Consider the following 19,149-nt stretch of genomic DNA (forward strand, 5'->3'; position numbering starts at 1 on the left):
ATGTGGTCGTTATCTCATTAGTCTATGCGTTGTAATCAGCCTAACAGATGTTTTAAAGAACATGTGGTTTTGAGCTCTTAGTGAGGCTGAAAAGGGATACTTTCACTTCATTTGAAAATACCACATAAAAGTGACTGAAACTTTTCCTGGAACTATCCCTGAAAATTGTTGGGATCATTTCAGCCCAGTTTATCCTAATTCAGGGGAATTTCATAGATAAATGCAATAATAAACCCGAAACTATTAAAGTAATAGACTAATAAAGGAATTTTGCATGGAAACATCTGAAAACTTTATATTAAATTGCATTTGTGCAAATATGTGAAAATACTCTGTTTTATTTGGTTTATGCACTGTAAATAAAATGAGAATCTGAAAGGAGTTTATCTTTTCTCCAACTGCAAACTTTTGAATAATGTAAGGTGCCTTGATTATTACTGCTTTCAGAAACTGGGGCTCACTGCAACATCTTATAGAGACAGAAGTTGGAACTTTGTAAAGAGTTTTGTGGAAATACTGCTCAACTGGGGTTTAAGTCAAATCACAACTGAAGTTGTCTGTTGATTTATTAACAATGTGTAATTAACTGGCAATCAGTGAATCATATATTCAGAATTAATATCAGCAATAAACCACAATATTATGTGTGATTAATATTAGATTAACTTACAACATGTTAATAAACACCTACGAATTTCTAAGTGTCCTTCTGTGGCTAATCCCCAGAAGCTCTGCTCTACCCCTACATGCATATTCGCGCAGTTGCGTGCACAAATACCCTTCCCCAGCACATGTGGGTTACATGCATACCCACCCTTTTCTGGGAGTGCAGGTTTCCCTGTTTACATACATCTGCAGTGGAGATGTGAGTACTCCGGCTTTATGTGTACTTGTGCTGCTCCACACAGTCCACTGATCCACATGCAGCGAGGAGGCACCCCACAAAGTCACATTAGCACACTTGAGGTATCGCTGCTTGTTGCACCTATGTATGGTGGGTCAACCAGCCAGCTGGAGTGCAGGCTTCTCACAGCATTTTGGAGCGAGGCTGCTCCACCTGGCCTGTGTGAAGGTCGTGATGCTGACAAGGCAGCTTCTAGTGGTGTCAGACTAGGTTTTCACTGCTGCTGTGTTATGACGGTCTCTCCTATCCTGTCACAATTTTTCATGCTGTTTTTATACTTCTTTTCAAACTTTTATTTTCTGTTGATGGTCATTTTAAACAGATGTCATCATAGTTACTTTCCCCTTCCTCCTCAGGACCATTATGTGTATCCTCGTCCCATTTACATGTGCTGGTACACTCTTATTCCTACTGTATCAATTGGTGTTACCCAAGAGAGAAAGCCATGGTATTCTGCCATATACAAGGTCCTAGTTGGAACTGTAAAGGCTAATGTGAAGTACATGGTATATGTAAAGTGTACAGCTCAGTCACTGGCATGGGAAAATGTGGTAATAATTTCTCTACAGATTCCCAGGGTACTCTTTGAAGTATATGCTTGTAAAGTTTTACTTTCAAAAAATAAATTTCCTATTACTGTTCTCACCAGCTCAACTCCACCATGTGGCAATGCAGTGCTCAGTAGAGTGTTCTCACCATTCTGTTCTCAGTGTAAGCACAGCCTAAATATCATGCAAAATTTTCTGTTTTCCAATCTTCTTGGTCTGCATTGAAAACAATAATCCAACTGATACTAACAAAATCAGATGAGTTCAAGATCATTCCTGTTAGTAGGACTATTAATATCTCTTAGTGGATGCGGAAACTGAAACTGATCCTTGGCTTTGGACAGCTGTAGCCATTTGAAGCTTGACTGCTTTGTATAAAGCTAATTTTGTTTGTATGTAAGTTTTTTGATGGGATGCAAAAGCAGTGCACCAGGGGAATTATTTCCTTTTCCTGATACTGGCATGTTTTGCAGGTTCTTATTGAGACTGCCAAGAAGCTTGGACTCCAGTGTCATTCCAAGGGGACAATGATCACAATCGAAGGCCCACGTTTCAGTTCTCGAGCAGAAAGCTTGATGTTTCGCAGCTGGGGAGCTGATGTTATCAACATGACCACAGTGCCTGAAGTGATTCTTGCGAAAGAAGCTGGAATGAGTTATGCTAGTATTGCCATGGCAACAGATTATGACTGCTGGAAGGAACATGAAGAAGCAGTGAGTGAGACTGTTTTTCCTCTGGGTCTTGTCCTGAGGGATCTGGATGAGAACCTGTAGGTTTTGATAAGAGATCGCATACAGAATGTGCTGGTTTTGGCTGGGGTAGAGTTAATTTTCTTCATAGTAGCGAGCATGTGGCTATGTTTTGGATTTGTGCTGGAAACAGTGTTGATAACACAGGGACGTTTTAGTTACTGGTGACCAGTGCTTACACAGAGTCCAGGCCTTTTCTGCTTCTCACCGCACCCCACCAGCGAGCAGGCTGGGGGTGCACAAGAAGCTGGGAGGAGACATGGCTGGGACAGCTGACCCCAGTTGACCAAAGGGCTATTCCATACTGTATGATGTCATGCTCAGCATATAAAGCTGGGGGAAGAAGGCAGAAGGGGGGGTGTTCGGAGTGATGGTGTTTGTCTTCCCAAGTAACCATTACGCGTGATGGAGCCCTGCTTTCCTGGAGATGGCTGAACACCTGCCTGCCCATGGGAAGTAGTGAACAAATTCCTTGTTTTGCTTTGCTTGTGTGCACGGCTTTTTCTTTCCCTATTAAACTGCCTTTATCTCAACCCACGAGTTTTCTCACTTTTACCCCTCTGATTCTCTCCCCCTTCCCACCAGGGGGGGAGTGAGCGAGCGACTGTGTGGGGCTTAGTTGCCGGCTGGGATTAAAACATGACACTGAACTAAATCTGTTCTTACTTCCATCAGTATCACTGAGTTATTCTGGATGAACACTTATGAAAGTAAGAACAGAATAAATTGTTGCTACCTCATTCATTTTCATAAACTCGCCTCACTACTAGCAAACCTTTTGTCTCCTCTTGTCTGAATCAGGGCATCTGTGTGTATGAAGCTTGTAAGCTCTGTGTATGAGCTTGTCTTCCTGTAATTGGTCTGGTGTTTTTTCTTTTGCAGCTCTGTGCAAAATGATGTATTTGCTTTAGTTCTCCTATTTGTGTAAAATACAATCAGACATACACCCACAGAGGAAAAAAGTTTTTGCTATCTAAAAGGATTGTGGCATTTTAAGGCTTCACCTTTTCACTTAGAGATGTATGAATTAAATGAATTTATTTGGGTATTCAAAATGTATGCCATCAAAATCAAGAGATACCACTCAGTTTTATTGTATTTCTAGGTTTCAGTGGATAAAGTTTTAAAGACGCTGAAAGGGAATGCAAATAAGGCTACTAGCATACTCCTTACTGCTATACCTCAGATAGGTTCCATGGAATGGACTGACACCCTGCACACCCTGAAAGTAAGTACACACATGAGGCTGATGGGTACTGGGGACAGTGTATGGATATGTACACATAATATAGGTATATGTTCCAATATGTTTCTGCTTAAATCATAACTTCTTAGAGTAGATGCTTCAGCAAACCGAATCCACTCAAGGTGTACAAACAAATTTGTTAGGACTCTCACAAGCTTTATTGCGAAGATCTAGCTTTGGTTTTACAAGAAGTGTTAAAAAAGGTAAAAAAATTAAGGACATCTGTATGTGGTGATTGAAGTGTTACCCTTCATAACACAGGTAAGATACCAATCTATGTGAGTATCCAAATGAAACCTCTACTCAGCTTTAGCTTAGATCTTAGAACAATGGAGAGCCAAGCGGAGAAGACTGAACCAAACCAACAGCATTATGCTCTCTTTAATATGTAGAAGGAGAGGAGTTTGTTACAAGATATGGGTAAGAACCAGTTTGAAATTATTAGAATCGTGTACTCCCACAGGTTTCAGATCCGCAGTGCATGAAAAAAAATTGAAAAGAAAAACAATTCAAAATATATTGGTGAGGGAATTTTTAGGCAGAATTTTTCTTAGGCAAGGGTTTACTTACATATTTTACATCACCTCTATGTCACAGGCATGCTTGAGATTCATTTCTGGCTATAGCGTAGAGGGAAAGAACAATGTTAAAATAGTTTCGATGTCTGTCCATCTTCTCAACAGGCTTTTTGTGACAACTAGACACTTCCAAGAGTACAAGAGCGTGAAGCGCGAGAGCAACTGAGGATTACATTGAGATGGTGTGGGAGACAGGGAGAGAGAACTGGAATGTGAAAGACAGAGAGCAGGCAGAAGTGGGCCACAAGTATCTCTGTTAGTGGAAGCAGCAGCAGTCTGAAAAGGAGGAACCCTCTTGAGGAAACTTTTGAGGGAGTCCAGTCTCTGATTACTCTCTCCTCTAAGTTATTTCTTTCTCTTTTCTGAAAATCACTGTATTGACTGAAATTTGAATGGGTAAGAAAGATTAACACAGACCTAAGTCATGTCTTCATATACCTGAAAGTGTGTCCTTGAAATTCAGCTATCAACAGAACTGTATGTGCTGTAAAAATCTTCCATGTCTTCTGATTGGGATCAAGTTTTCAGTTTTGTTTCCAGTATGGTTCTTTCATCAGTGACTGTCATCTCTAGTTTAGTCCGTGTCCTAAGGGAAAGACATATTAAGCAAAATTCACCCCAGACACTTTTAAGCATACTTGACCAGGTCAGGTTCATGGAGGTCTAACCCAAATCCTTGAAATGAGTCTTTTGCTGATTCTTCACTAGAAAACCTACTTTTTATTTTGAAGTCTCGGATTATATTTATGATTCTTCCTCACCCAGTTATCTGGAACAGCTATTTTAATGTCCCCTCTATACATTTCCCTTTCCCCCGTGCAGTCTTCAGGAAGTTGTGTCATGGATGGATAAGGGAGACAACAGAGTCGGTATTCCTTCCCCCCTCTAATCCACAGAAAACATTTTCAGAGGGCTGGGCCACAGTTTTTGTTGAATACAGATGCCTAGCTATACAAAAAACCGCAGAGTTTGAACAAATAATCTAAAAAATGCGCTAGATATTCCTCAGCTACTTTGGTCATGCTGGCATGCAAGGAAATTTCCCAAGTATGTAACACTGCTTAGGTACTGAGGCATCTGCCTCCAATTCTGGCAGGTGCGCTTCAGTAAGCAGCATCCTGTTGCTTTCCCTTGCATGATTGTCTTGATTCTTCATTGGGAGTGAAAGAGCAGGTAACTGGAAAGAGCTGGCGCTGAGTTTGCAAGGTTCCCCTTTAATGAACGCTAACCCTTCTTTCAGTTAACTGTCAGCTGTTTAAAACACCGATTCAAGCACTTCCTCCAGCTCAGATCCTGAACTACTATTTGCTGAAAGAAGAAAATATGATGCACCAGAGGAAGGGTCACTCCATTCTAATGTAGCTTCTTACACTCTTTCTCTTAAGCATCTGCTACTGCTTGGTATCAGTGATGAATATTGAGATAGTTCACTTGGGCTTGGCAGTCCTTGTGTGCTTTTTGCTGATAGTGGCTTGGTTTGAGTGACCTGAGAAAGGGAGTTGATCTGAAGGTATTAGAAGAACTGGAAACAAGAACTAGGTATTGGCAGTGGGGCTTGAGTTTTTATGTCAGGAGAGTAGGAGTCACAGTTGTTTCTGATTTAACACAACCAAGTACTCTGGAAAAGTGACAGGAAAGTCTGAGGCTTTGGAGGCTTCCTCTGATTTTACTTAGGAAGGGCAGGAAAGGCTAAAAATCTTTCTGTTTGAGGCATTAAATGGTAAAATAGATGAAGGATTGGTCCTAGGCTTCTGTGTTAGTGAATAAGGGGAGAGGCAATTATGCAATACAGCAGAGAGAGATGTATGTTTGTGCCTTTGTAGGGTGGTTGAACCATAAATAGTTTTTAAAAACTGTTCTCTTTGTAGATATGTTCTTCTGTGTATTTTACTTCGGGCATTTTGAAGGTCAGATGATGGATTTTTTTGAAGTCTTTTCCAGAGGCACCTTTTCCTAGAGCTTGAAGGCAGTGCCTCTTGCATGCCCTGTGATAATGTGGTAAGGAATGCAGTCAAGGGAGGAGCTGAGCAACACTGCAGCTGATACTCTGTGATCAGTGACAATGTAAAGCATGCCAACCTATACCCAGGCCTCAGCTGGGCATCTCAAATGGGCATTTGCCAGTGTCTGTTTCTCATGTTTGGGGAAGCGTGTGAAACCATAAAGCTTTACGTGGACACAACTTTTCCTTTCTGAGCTCTGTAATCTGTCTGCTATGACTGGGAGGAACTTTACCAGGCAGGAGAGAATATGCTGCCAGTCTCTTTGCCCAGCTGCATTTATCTGTCTCCTTCCATGGAGGTGTGCATCCCACCCACCCACATGCAGTGGTGTCACCTCTGAATCTCACAGTAGTCTTTAGGAAACCCTGGAGTGTTGAAGCAAAAATTTTCCAAGGGCTGCCTGCCATCTGTTCCTTTTCATGTGTCTTTTCATGCATGATATGCCAGTGAGTTTAAGCGTAGTTTGAAAGTTACTATTTTTAAGTGCCTAAGATGTCTTTAGGTCAGTGTCTCCTGGCTCTGTTGCTGTAAAAAGAGATCATTCTCCAGGCTCAGGTTACGTAAGCTTGGAAAAAAAGTTTGGAGCAAACTTTTCTGCAGGCGCAGCATCTTCCTACAGCCTGTCATTTTGAGGCGTGGCCAGGATACAAAGCCCTTAGTCTTTCAGAATAGGGTATGACAACATTGTATTTATGTCATGGATCAGGAAACTACCAGATTAGATGATGGTAATTTATTAATAGATAATATAAATTATCAGATCACATGATGCTATTGATCACAGTGGTCCAAGTGATTTCTGGCTGGTGTCAGGGAAATTTCTGGATAGGATGGGTTAACCATGGGTGATGTACAGCTGGATCTGCTGTTCACTGAGAAGAGTTGTCTTGTGAGGTGATAATCACTGGCAGTTGTTGCTGTAATGCTCATGAAATAGTGTTCAGCATCCTGTGGGGAGCAAGGAAGGCAAGTAGCAGACTACAGATGCTGGCATTCAGGTGAGCATACTTGGGTTTAACTAGTGAACTAGTAGGTATCGTCTTGTGGGAGGCAGCTCTGAAGGGGCAAGGAGTTCCAGAAAGCTGGCAGGTCTTTAAGGGCAGCATTCTCCAAGCACAGGAGTGATCCACAGAAAGACCAATCAGGAGGCTGACTTGGCTAAACAGGAAACAGAGCTCCAGTGCAAAAATGCAGCATTCAAGGGTTGGAAACAGAGGCAAGCTACAAAGAAGGAATCCAGAACCAAGAGCAGGCATGTAGGGATGGTTTCAGGAAAACCAAAGCTTGCCTGTAGTTGACACTTGGAAGGGACATCAAAGACAACAATAACTTCAGCCCCTGCACTGTTATCAAAAGCTGATCAAGTAAAATGTGGGCTCATTGCTGAATGAAGTAGACAAATCAGTGACAGCAGAAGATTTCAAAAGGGAATAAATATAGTATATTCTTTTTTATCTTTGTTAGGAAAAGTATTGGTGAGAGAGGAAAAACTGTCTTGTTGAAAAGAATTTTAACTTGTAACAGCTGGGAATTGAGCTCTGTTCCTTTATTACAGTAAGGTTCAACCACATGAGGATCAGGAGAGAATATGTACTGGGATGATGAAAGGAATGTCATATTAGAACTGATTTTTCTTACAGCATGGGTATAAGAAAATCAGCTTGTGGTCTGAGCTTCTGTGAATGCTCCTCAGATAAACTTCTTGACTCTGTGAGGAGACATGCTGATATTACCTGACTTTTTTGAACTTCTGTACTAGCCTATGTGAAATTATATTTGTCAGACCTCTGATACAAGGAATAATGTTGTACTTTGATTAAGAGAGCTGTGGTAGATGAATACTGTGGGATAGTTTAGATTGGGTAAGGTTTCTGTAGATGTGTTTCAGCACACTTCATCGTTGACATACTTGGACTTTAACATGTTTGGTAGCTTTGAAGGCTGTAAAGGTTAACCTTTTTTCAGTCATTTTTTCTAGTCTGTCACAAACTGAAACTCATATTCATAATTTATGTATGTAGAGCTCTGACCTTGTAAATATTATTGAGTAATTTTCTTCTTCAATAAATATCTCCATGAAATCAGTGAAGATACTTCTGTGACTAGAGTGAATTGGCTCAGGTGAATAAGGTGGAGGGGGAAAATTCATCAAGGCTTCACTTCAACTGTAGCTGCATTGGTCTACATACTGTGGTCCTTGCAAGCTAAGGACCTCTCAAGAAAGCTGAGAGTGAAGTGTTTCTCGGGTCCTACCCTTGAATGTGGCTGATGTCAAAGCTGCATGTCCTTGCATAACATGAATATTCCATTCACTCCCAATCAATGCACCTTTAGAGAAGGGTTTCTGTTCTTGATAGCTGTACTTCAAAATTGATGAAGAAACATGTAGAAACCACTTTTTTTTAAGGAACTTCATTTTCAGAGCATTCTGATTATATTCATAAAGAGCTTCCTACAAATGTGATGCATGCAAGCCAGTATGCTAGCCTTAAAAACGAAAAGCAAGCTGCACAATTTTTCATTGGTAGCCTGTGAGCCTAAAGTCCTTAATTTAGTGTTTCTGCAATATGATTGTTGTTGCCAATACAATAAGCCTGTTACATAGGTTTAAAAAGTTGTAATGGCAAGTCCTTGAACTGTTGTAGGGTATGCCCTCCCTGCAATTCTTTTAACTTTTGTGGCGTTGGAGGAAGTTTGAGATACTATGCACATGGAAAGAGTTGCACGTTAGTAATCCAAATGGAAGCTATGTAGTCTGCCTTTATGTTGAAAAGTAATTCTGCTCTGCATTGACAGAGGAAGAATTCATCTACTTTGACTTTGTATTTCAGACAACAGTGCAGTGTTCCGTCATCCTGCCAAAGCAGTAACGACCTGGATGGACCTTGAAGTTTGGGTGCTCACAAGGAAGAGTGTATCACTTTGGAACTTCCAGAGGTTATAATATCTTCAAAAATAGTTACAAATATAAAAGAATGGGGTAAACATTTGACCGATGATAATGTATAAGACAGCTTTTATAATCTTTATCATGCTTGATAATGTATAAGATGGCTAAAGTTAGATTTTGAGTATGTTTTAAACTTGGAATAGCTTTACTGTCAAGCGGGATCAGACAGTGGCCAAAGAAAAAAAAGTCAGTACCAAGCTGTCATCCTCTATTCAGTGATACCTTTTAGTTGATGTAAGAAAGGAAAGGCTAGGTAATACTCTGTTGCGGTTTCATGAAATAAGATCTAAGAAAGCCGATTCACAGATATGCTATTTGCTTTGCTATTTCTGCCTCCCATCTTTTCCTTCAACAAGGCAAATGGTTACAATTAATTCCAGAAACATACCAGAAAAACAATTTCAAAATAAAATTATACTATTTTTGCACATTATCCATATTTTTTATTTCAGTGGGTTTTTTTAAAGCAGTGGTTTTTGTTTGCGTGCTAGAAAACATGGTTTGATAATTGTGGTGGTTCTTTCACAGCAGCAGTTGTGTAATGAATGAATGTTCTCCTTAAAAAAATTTAGGAAATGCCTAAGCCAAATTTGTGCCTGAAGATGGACTTTTGTGACTTACAGAAGTGTACAGAAAAGTACTTTGCTGCCAGTGTCCTGAGCACTCTGCTGGCCTTTTGCTGCTTCATTGATCTGAACAAGTCTGGTTTTAGTTTCTGTTTTAAGTGATGAATGTGCTCGAGTGCTTTGAATGTATGCATTTCATTTTTAATACAGTTTGACTTCAATAAAATAAAATACTGCTTCTTGTCTAGCAAATAAAACAAATGAAACCTATGCTTCTCCAAACTGTGTGGAAATTGATTTTTTTAATTTCCTTCTAGTCATTAGTGATTGAATTTTGTTTGTCTGACAACAGCTTTTGCCATTCATGGAACAGTTTGGTGGTAATACCTTGTAAACACCACCTTTAGAAAGACCACTTTTAGAAAATACTGTGCTGCTTAGAACTTAAGGTTCTAAGTCCCTGAAACAACAGGGATTGCTGAGACAGAAGTGGATCGGAATGCAAGCCAAGCCAAGCAAGGGAAAGATAAGATGCATGAAAGGTACAGATTCTCACAGTAATGTAAAAAAAAAAAAAAAAAAAATTAATCCAAAGGAAAATAAAAAAGCAGGTACATAAGATTTTTAGCTTGATAGTCTTGTTCTGTTAGACACCCAGTCTCCTGCTGTGAAAGCCTTTAAATTTGGACATATTCTCCCTAGCAAAACCAGTACAGTACAGGTGCTTTTCAGATACTGGGGGAAATAGCTTAACCAACTTCCCATATTTCCTGGTGTTTTTTTAAAGAACTTGGACTGTGGGAGCCAGAGCTTGAAGCTTGAGAGGAAGAAGGCTACAGACCTAACACACCTTTTACTACCTTTACTACCAAATCAGATGGCTGGCCTTAAAAATGGTTTTTATTGTTGTTACCTTTGCCCCCTAGACAGTTTTAGCGAAACGGATTGGAGCCATAAAGTTCATATTTGGATGTTCTAAGAGAAAGTTGTTTCTGGGTTTCCATTTTCAATGCCCCTTGGTTTTTTTGGTTTTTTGTTTGTTGGTTTTTTTGTTTTTTTTTTACATTCCATAGTGATATATAAAGATAATCATTGTGTTAATTTTCTTGTTTTATATACTGAGTACCTACAGTGTCACAGGACAGCCTGGCACAGAGCAGGTCCATAGTTAGTATTTTTTGTTAGATTTTTCTGTTATAAATTGTTCGTATGCAAGGCTAGTTAATAATGCTAGGTAAGGATAAGGAATTCACTGGGTGGCCACGTCTGAAGAGTTACAGTCAATAGCTCAATGTCCAAGTGGAAAACCAGTAACAAGTGGTGTCTCAAAGGTCTGTACTGGGATCAATACGATGTAATATCTTCATCAATTACATAAAATAGTGGGATTGAGTTTGTGGATGACACCAAACTGAGTGGTGCAGTTAATTTGCTAGAGGGATGGAATGCCATCCAGAGGGACCTGGACAAGCTGGAGAAGTGGGCCCATGTGAACTTCATGAGGTTCAACAAGGCCAAGTGCAAGATCGTACACCTGGGTCGGGGCAACCCCCAGTATCAGTAACAGGCTGGGGGATGAAGGGATTGAGAGCAGCCTGGCAGAGAAGGACTTGGGGGTACTGGTGAGTGAAAAGCTGGACACGAGCCAGCAATGCGCACTCGCAGCCCAGAAAGCCAACCGTATCCTGGGCTGCATCAAAAGAAGGGTGGCCAGCAGGTCGAGGGAGGTGATTCTGCCCCTCTACTCTGCTCTAGTGAGACCTCACCTGGAGTACTGCGTCCAGCTCTGGAGCCCTCAGCACAGGAAAGACATGGACCTGTCAGAGCGGGTCCAGAGGAGGGCCACAAAAATGATCCGAGGGATGGAGCACCTCTCCTATGAGGACAGGCTGAGAGAGCTGGGGTTGTTCAGCCTGGAGAAGAGAAGGCTCCAGGGAGACCATGTTGTGGCCTTTCAATACTTAAATCCATTCTCAATAAGAAAAGTGGAGGGAGGTGTTTCACCAGGTATGACTGGGCAAGGGGCAAGTTTTGAACTGAAAGATGGTAGATTTAGATAGGATATAAGAATTTTTTTATGATGAGGGTGGTGAAACACTGGAACAGGTTGCCCAGAGAGGTGGTAGGTGCCCCATCATTGGAAGTGTTCAAAGTCAGATTGGACGGGGCTTTGAGCAACCTGATCTAGTGAAAGATGTCCCTGCCCATGGCAGGGGTATTGGGCTAGATGAGCTGCAAAGGTCCCATCCAACCCAAACCATTCTATGATTCTATGATGCCTATATGCTCTGTCAACACAGGGTTGGTAGCTGAAGGTGTCTCATGTATAATTAATATGAAGTCAGTAACACAGTGGTAGTGTGTAGTGTGTTTTTGCAAAATTTAGCATACATTTTATACTCTTTTAAATTTATTGGGAGATATTTATCCAGCAGACTACACAACAAAGATGGTAACTGGCAAGAAAAGGATAGTTAATGTTATTATATAAAGATAGGCCAAATAACTGGCTTCAATTGTCTTTCTAAACAGTCCTAAGAAAGGCATCAAATGTGTTGTACGAAGTACTGCAGATATGATAGAGAACAAGAAGATACTAATTGAATGTACTGCATTACTAAAACCAAGTAAACATTCTAGCAGAGAACAGTGGCCGTTCGTAGACTCAAAATGTCTCTGGTTTGACGGGTGAGACAATGACACACAGAGGACTTCACTGATGGAAATTACCTCTCTTCTGTTTGACTGTCTCTCCATGACAATTTTATTTTTTACAACTATTATTCAGTCCATTTGCTGTGATGGATTTGGAGTGCCTTCTTCTCATGCATAGCATTTACACTCCTATTTATGCTCCTATATCGTAACATCAGAATCAGTGTTAAATGCTAACTTGGCGTTCTTGAAAAATCACATCTTGGCTTGGTAAGTGGCTTACAGGATGCTAAATTGTTGCTGTTTTCAATTATCTCAGACTTCCAAAATTAATGCCTCTCAAGCTTGACTGCTGTCATTGTTCTTACAGAAACGTTGTGTCTTTTGTGTGTTAAACATAACCTGTTATACACTTACCGCTACAGTTTTACACTGACATCTCTTATACCAAATCTTGTCTCTTACAAAAATTAACAAAGCCTTCTGCAGGACCTTTCAAGACTTGACTGGTTTGTCTGTGTATGTTTGCCAAACTGTTACATTTTAAGACCTCATTTAAACAGTGACTGCTTCAACAGAGGTACTTAAATAGCGATCACTGAAGCAAATGAAACAGCTTCTCTGTGAGTAAATTGCATGTCTCATGCAAGACTGATTAGAACCATGGAAAGCCTAGTAAAGTATTAGCTAATGAAATTGAACCTTAAGTTTTTGAAGCCTACTTCTCATTTTCCAGTGGAATTGTCCTAAATTAACTCATTGATTTGTGTGGCCTGAATGCTTTAAAGGCTTTAGCAGCTTCAGGAGCTGCTGAAGAACAGGTCAGTCTCTCATGCTCCTGTGCGGCATTTGCCTTGGGGGAATAGAGAAATGCAGCTGGGAAACAGTGAGTATATCAGAAATAAATGCTGAAAACCTAATTTTCTTCCCTATGTATATGGAGGGGAGACTGAATTGAAGTGAGTGATTGTAAATAGCACAGGTGCACCAAGCAGAAGGCATGCCAGGATTAGCCAAGGACTGGGAAATACAGAATTGGTAGCCAACTGATTCCTTGTAAAATTTTCCACTGGGCTCCAAAGGAAATGCCAGAGCTTGGAACTACATGAAATCTCTAGATCCACGCAGACCACAAGCAGAAGTGTCACTGCAGAGTAAGCTCAACATGCAAATAACAAATGCAAGAGGAAGACATACACCCACTCGCAGGAGCCTTTGTCTGACTGTCCCTCCAGTGGCATTTGTTAGTAGTTCTTCATCTTGGCACATGTGTCACAGGCGACAGATCTCCTTCCGCTTTGACTGAAGAGACTTCTGGATCTGGACTCGGTAGCATTCAGACCTAACCAGCCCTTGCCTATATTCCAAGCCAGCACCCCACACCTATTTGTATCATGACAAACTGTTTGCCCTTTCTGACTGTGGAGTTGCTATTGTGTCCTACCCTGCTTCTCACTGATTGTTTGCATGTTGTACTTTGCTTACCCCAGCTACCCAAGGCTTTTAAAGTCCTTTTCTCTTGGAGAAAATCTCAATTTATTTTGCTCGGAGCATCCTCCAGTGTGTGTGTTAACAGTGTAATGTACTATGCCGATACAATATTGCAGGTTCAAATACCATACGAACTAGACTGTGAGACAAGCCATAGATTTACCCTTTTCCTCCCTTTTCTGTTTCCTCTAAATCATTCTGCGCAGCCTAACATTGATCTATCTTGCTAACATGAGATTGCCCACTCATATCTCATTTTCACTTAGCTAACACTTCACGTTGTTTCATATTAACAACATCCAAAGCATCTCTCAGCATCAGCACAGGTGGCATGTGACATCAGAATTTAGTTTCTATATTAGTACTCAAAACAGACCTGAGAGCAGTTGAGGTTCCCAGAACTGTAACCAGTAAGAGAGTATTTTGTTTATCAAAACCAGCTGAGTATCAGTAAGGGGAGAAATTAATTCAGGAGGTGCTTAGCACTGGGCGGGATCAGCCCTCTAAGACAGAAACTCTGGCTTAACTGTTTTAACGACTACTTCCTCTCCCCACTGTCATTGCAGTACTGACTGAAGCAGGACAGTGCAAGAGAATTGAAATTAAAATTTAATCACCCTTTTGCAAAAGTTAGCAATTGTTTATTTAGATAATTGCCAAGTTGTCCACCACCTTTGCTATGAATTGGCTCATGCAATTTGTGGTGCAAAGTCATGCGTGACGAGGTATACCTGGAAATACATTTTCTGTCTGAACGTCGCGGTGTCATAGTGGAGGCCCAGCTGCATAAATGTAGGAGATTGCAAAGATTCCCATCCAGAATTATTCACAGGTATTAGTGGAATTTTTCAACTCCCTACAGTGCATCTGCTGTTCCCCATCTCTGTTACCCCTCCCTGCTGCTTATTTTTGTTCTGGCTCCTGTGCACATCAAACTTCTCTTTAGGTTTCATTAGTTCACAGAACCGGCAAAAAAAAAGATGTAGTCCCTTCCCCAAATGGAACAGCTTCCACTATATTAGCAAGTTAAAGCAGGTCATGAAAGGGTGCAATGTGGCATCAGCACAATGGGGCTGCATGGCCAAGTGGCAGGAGGACAGGGCTTTTCCTTACAGCACCTGTGAAAAATGAAGTCAGCCAGCTGCCCTGGAACTGCACTCCAAAAGAAAAGCAATTCAGTTTTCAGCAGTCTTGAACTGATTCTGGAATGGACCCTATTTCTATGGGAAAAGCTTTAGGCTGAAAAAAATCAAACTTTGGATTGTCTGTTTTCTGCTAATTCTTGTAAATGAACAATAAAGTCATTGTTCAACAGCTTAATTCCTAACATACAACTGGCTGTCTGGATCTCTTGATCTTTGTTGAACTGGATAGGAGAAAATAACACTAGTTTGGTGGTTTTACTGAAAGACAGTAAAAAGACTCTGTGTAGGTAAGAAAGTCCACACTTAACTCTGTATTTTCTATTGCCTTTCAATTTTATTCTCATGAAACCAAGCAGTAAGGAGTAATATTATTGCTCTGTGATTACCACTGAATACATAACCTGCTTCCAGAAACCTTAGGCAGGTATGAACGACACTAAGAATTCTCTGACTCAGTCCTCTACTCAGGGCAGAGCAAGATAATGCCTTATAGTCTCAGTAGCAGTATCAGAAAACAGAATGTTTTGAATTCATGTGGCATAAATCCGAGTTTCTCAATTTTTTAATTAAGATAATCTATTTTTTTCATGGTTATGTAGACTGGGATTTTCTATAAATTGTTGTTGACTGACATGAAATGCGAAAGTAACTTCTGTATATAATTTTTGTGAACCAGCTTGCTGGACTAGTCTGTTTGCAGGATGCTCTTTTTGGATGCATACACCTCTCTCAGTATTGTCAAATGTCCTGCCTTAGGGCAGGCATTCCTCGTGGAATCAGGTTTCTTCTGCACATTATTGAGCTTGACATTTTTTGAAACCATTTGTCTTGCTATCAGTAAACAGAACTGCATGAACATTTACTGAAAAAAAACACAGGAGGAGCATATATGCAAATGAAGTACATTCATAAATTGCAATATCTTGTGTGCTTCTATACAGCTGTAGACAAGAAATGGATGATGCAAATCTGTAGAATATCTTGATGTGCAGTGTCGAATAGCATTGCTTAAGGGAACAACATGAGTTAAAAAAACCCCAGTGATTTCTATGTACACCTCAAAAAGAGAAAAAAAAAAAAGTTTGGGCACAATGTTCAGTCCCCAGATTTAGCAACATATGGAACCAAGAATAAAGCCTGTAGTAAGTGAAACATACCTTTCAGGACAGATGAAGTCTGTCCAGTTGTTTGGTTTCCTACAGCATGGTTCCTCTAGCAAAAGGAGGAAGACATTTTATCTTATGGAAATCTTTTAATTTGACCTTAGAATCTGTGTTTTATTAATTAGTGCTTAATTAGGAAGCAGCTTTTGTATGGGCTTTTAGCCACTGTGTAAGAAGGTTCTGAAATACATTTTATTTGTTTTCATACCATGGTCAGATATTTAAAATCATTCTTTAGCATCTGCCTGAAGACAAGCCAGCAAGATAAGCCAGTAGGAGGAAGGTGATGGCAGGAGTAGCTTTCCCCTTAAAATGCATGTGCAGAGGATAGTGGAATCAGCTCTGTCCTTGGACCTGCTCCATACTTGATACCAATTCTCCACTCCATGGTGTTAATTAGTACCTTGGCTTGACTGTCATTCCCTTCTCTGGCCCTTAGCCTGCTCAGAGCCTAAGGTGAAAACAGATGTAAACAAACCGCAAAGCTAGCAGTGTTCAAATGCTTGATGTCTTGAGGCAAGGAATGTCTTCTCTCCCATGATTTCCACCAAACAGGGTACACTGTCTAATTATAAGTGCTCATCAGCCATGGCATTGGATGTCTGCAAGGAAGAGCTTTGTTTTAGAAACCACACAAAACCATTGACCCAGGTTGGGATGGTGTGGGGTAGAGGTAAATGTCTATTGTGCATCCTTTCAGTCTTAGGCAGAATGCCATGTTTGTCTCCCCTTTTTCCAGGCACCTCTTTTTCCCCTGTTCTGGACACCCTCTGCCTCTGCTCCATCCTCCCAGCTCTCAACATGCCTGTTTTCTTACCTTTTCACCCAGTCCGTGCTGTCAACCACCAGCACCATGTAGAGAAAAAGATGCTTATCTTGGGACTTTCCCCACCTGGGAGATCAAACTCTTATGTTCTAGATTACCGCTCTCGCCTCCTCAAGTAGCAATGTCTTTGTGCAGAAATCACATGTAGGAGGCTGCTTCCTGCGAAGAGTGACTACATCAGTGGCAGCATGAGCTACCTAGTTCGGTGGTAGGAAGTAGGGTATTTCTAATACCATGACCTCTGCTGACGGTGCGAGCAGAACTCTAAGTGTCTTGTCCCCTTAATCCTTTGCGGAAACCCTCTCCCTGTTTGCACAGCCCCTGGCTGGAGCAGTAGGTGCAAACAGGGCTTCTCACAGCCTGCCCTCAGTCCTGAGCTTACACTCGCTACCAAGAGTGATGCTGGGTCTAGTGGCAAACATCTGTGTACCTTTCTGTGAGGCAACCTGAAGCCTCTAGTTGCAAGGTTCTTGGTTTTCAACTCCTAAGAACCAACCCTCATTTCACTTCCCCTTCTTGGGCTTTCTCCAGCACAGAAACACTTTCTTAGCAAGTGTTTCTACCAAAAGCATGCAGGTACTTATGACTACATGGTAACAAAGAGAGAGAAATGCGGAGAAATTTGTCCTCTGGTCTGTTTTCCACAGAGAAAAGGAGTGCTCTGTCTTAACTTCTGTTCATACAGTATATTAAAGTATTCCTACCTCTTTTTCCTGTAAGTTTGGAAAAGGAAAAAAAAAAAAAAAAAAGACAACAAAGAAAGAAATAAATTGTGAATTACTTCAATGAGTGTCAGATTAGGATTGATTGAGACCTGCCTAAAAAAAAACCTCTAGAACCACTGGGTAGGTCACCCCTCATCTCTACTGCTGGACATGATTGCCCCACCAGAGCTCTTGTAAAACATGAATGTCTTCAGAGGTCGTCTCTCCAGCACCAGGTCCTGTGGCTTACCTGTCCCATCTTCAAATTCTTCACTTTCTTCTATGAGGGCTCTGAGCATTTCCATTTTCCTCCTGAAACTCACAGTGCTTGAGGCTTATTTTCTATGTAAGTAGGCAGTGAAGTTAATGTATTTCCACACCTTTGACCCAGGCAAGGTCAGGTGATTACTTTCTTTCCTAAAATGCTTTTTCTTTTTCACTTCTGTGAAGCTTTCAAAGACTGTGAACACAATATGCAAAGCCTACGGACCCTTAGACACACTAAACTTTGGTAAATGTAGGTGAATTTAAAGGGGATGATGCCTGTTGTTAAGCTTGGGAGTCACGTTCTCAAAAAGTAAATTTCCAAAATGTGTAATAGAAAACACTTTGTTTTTTCTAAGTGGCATTACACCTGAAGGTATTTTTATTTTAAAAAATAAAAGCTTGACAGAGGACACCACTATGGAAAATGCCTAGTCAAATTATTCAGATGTGGGGGTTCACACACAACTGAAGCATGCTTTGTAACACTAGTGCTGCTGCCTCCTTGGCCAAAGAGAGAATGCACATTTACGACAGAAAGGAAAGCAGCATGAACTTGCTACCTCAATGTGATGAACCTATCTTTTTAAAGACCTTTTATAGAGACAAAAAGGTTGCGAATATTTTTTCAGAGAAGTTGGGCTGGACACTTGGAGGGGAAGACTTTTCCTGCACTTTCCTAAGCAGGTGAGAATTCTTCCTTTGCTTCCCTATTCGTGGTGGCAGCAGCAAAAGGAGGGCTGCTCAGTCCAGTGGGTGCCTTGCCCGTTCAGTCACGTACCACGCTTAGACCACCCCCGAAATCAGCCTGCGTAACTCCGTCCCAAAAACTCTCCATCCTCTTCACTTCAGCTGGCTTCCCAAGGAAGTTCTGGGCTTCGACAGCTCCGCGGCCAAGGCCCGTGGGAAAAAATCACGATCTTTTTGCACGACTTTCACGGGTGGGGAGAGGCTGCATGGAAACCCCGTGGACATCCCAGCGTGAATGCCGCCCCCCTGCCGTGTTTCTGAAGGGACTCCCCGGGGCTCGGGCCCTCCTTCCCACGGGGAGAGGGTGCTCCTTCGGCGGGCAGCCTGCGGGCAGGGCGGCGGGCAGCGGGGAGCCGAGAAGGCAGGGATGCCCCGCCGCGCCGGCCGGGGTCCGCCGGGCAGCTCGGGCGGGTGGGACCATCACCTGCCCTCAGGTCCAAGCGTCGCAAGGCTGAGCTGGGCTGCTGCCTGCATGCAAGCCGGAGGGGGTCGGGGGAGAAAAACGCATTCGTCGCACCCGCCCTGCCCCCGCCCCAGGCCGGTTTGCTGCCCCTTCTCCCGCCGGTCGGGGCGGGATTTGGCCCCCAAAGAGCTTGGAAATAACCTT

The 19,149-nt window shown here is 41.7% G+C and overlaps 1 protein-coding gene across 1 annotated transcript in view; it reads left to right on the forward strand.

The window, feature by feature from the left end:
• The window catches only part of MTAP (methylthioadenosine phosphorylase), a 33,238-nt gene extending 23,427 nt beyond the window's left edge, over window positions 1-9,811 (forward strand). Inside the window, exons 6-8 of the mRNA XM_072860510.1 lie at window positions 1,926-2,165; window positions 3,307-3,429; window positions 8,860-9,811. Coding sequence (XP_072716611.1) covers window positions 1,926-2,165; window positions 3,307-3,429; window positions 8,860-8,898 — 402 coding nt within the window. The 3' untranslated portion in view covers window positions 8,899-9,811. The remainder of the gene's footprint in view (window positions 1-1,925; window positions 2,166-3,306; window positions 3,430-8,859) is intronic.
• The last annotated feature ends 9,338 nt before the right edge of the window (window positions 9,812-19,149 follow it).

Source organism: Ciconia boyciana, chromosome 4 (assembly GCF_034638445.1).
Source record: "Ciconia boyciana chromosome 4, ASM3463844v1, whole genome shotgun sequence".
Lineage (NCBI taxonomy): Eukaryota > Metazoa > Chordata > Aves > Ciconiiformes > Ciconiidae > Ciconia > Ciconia boyciana.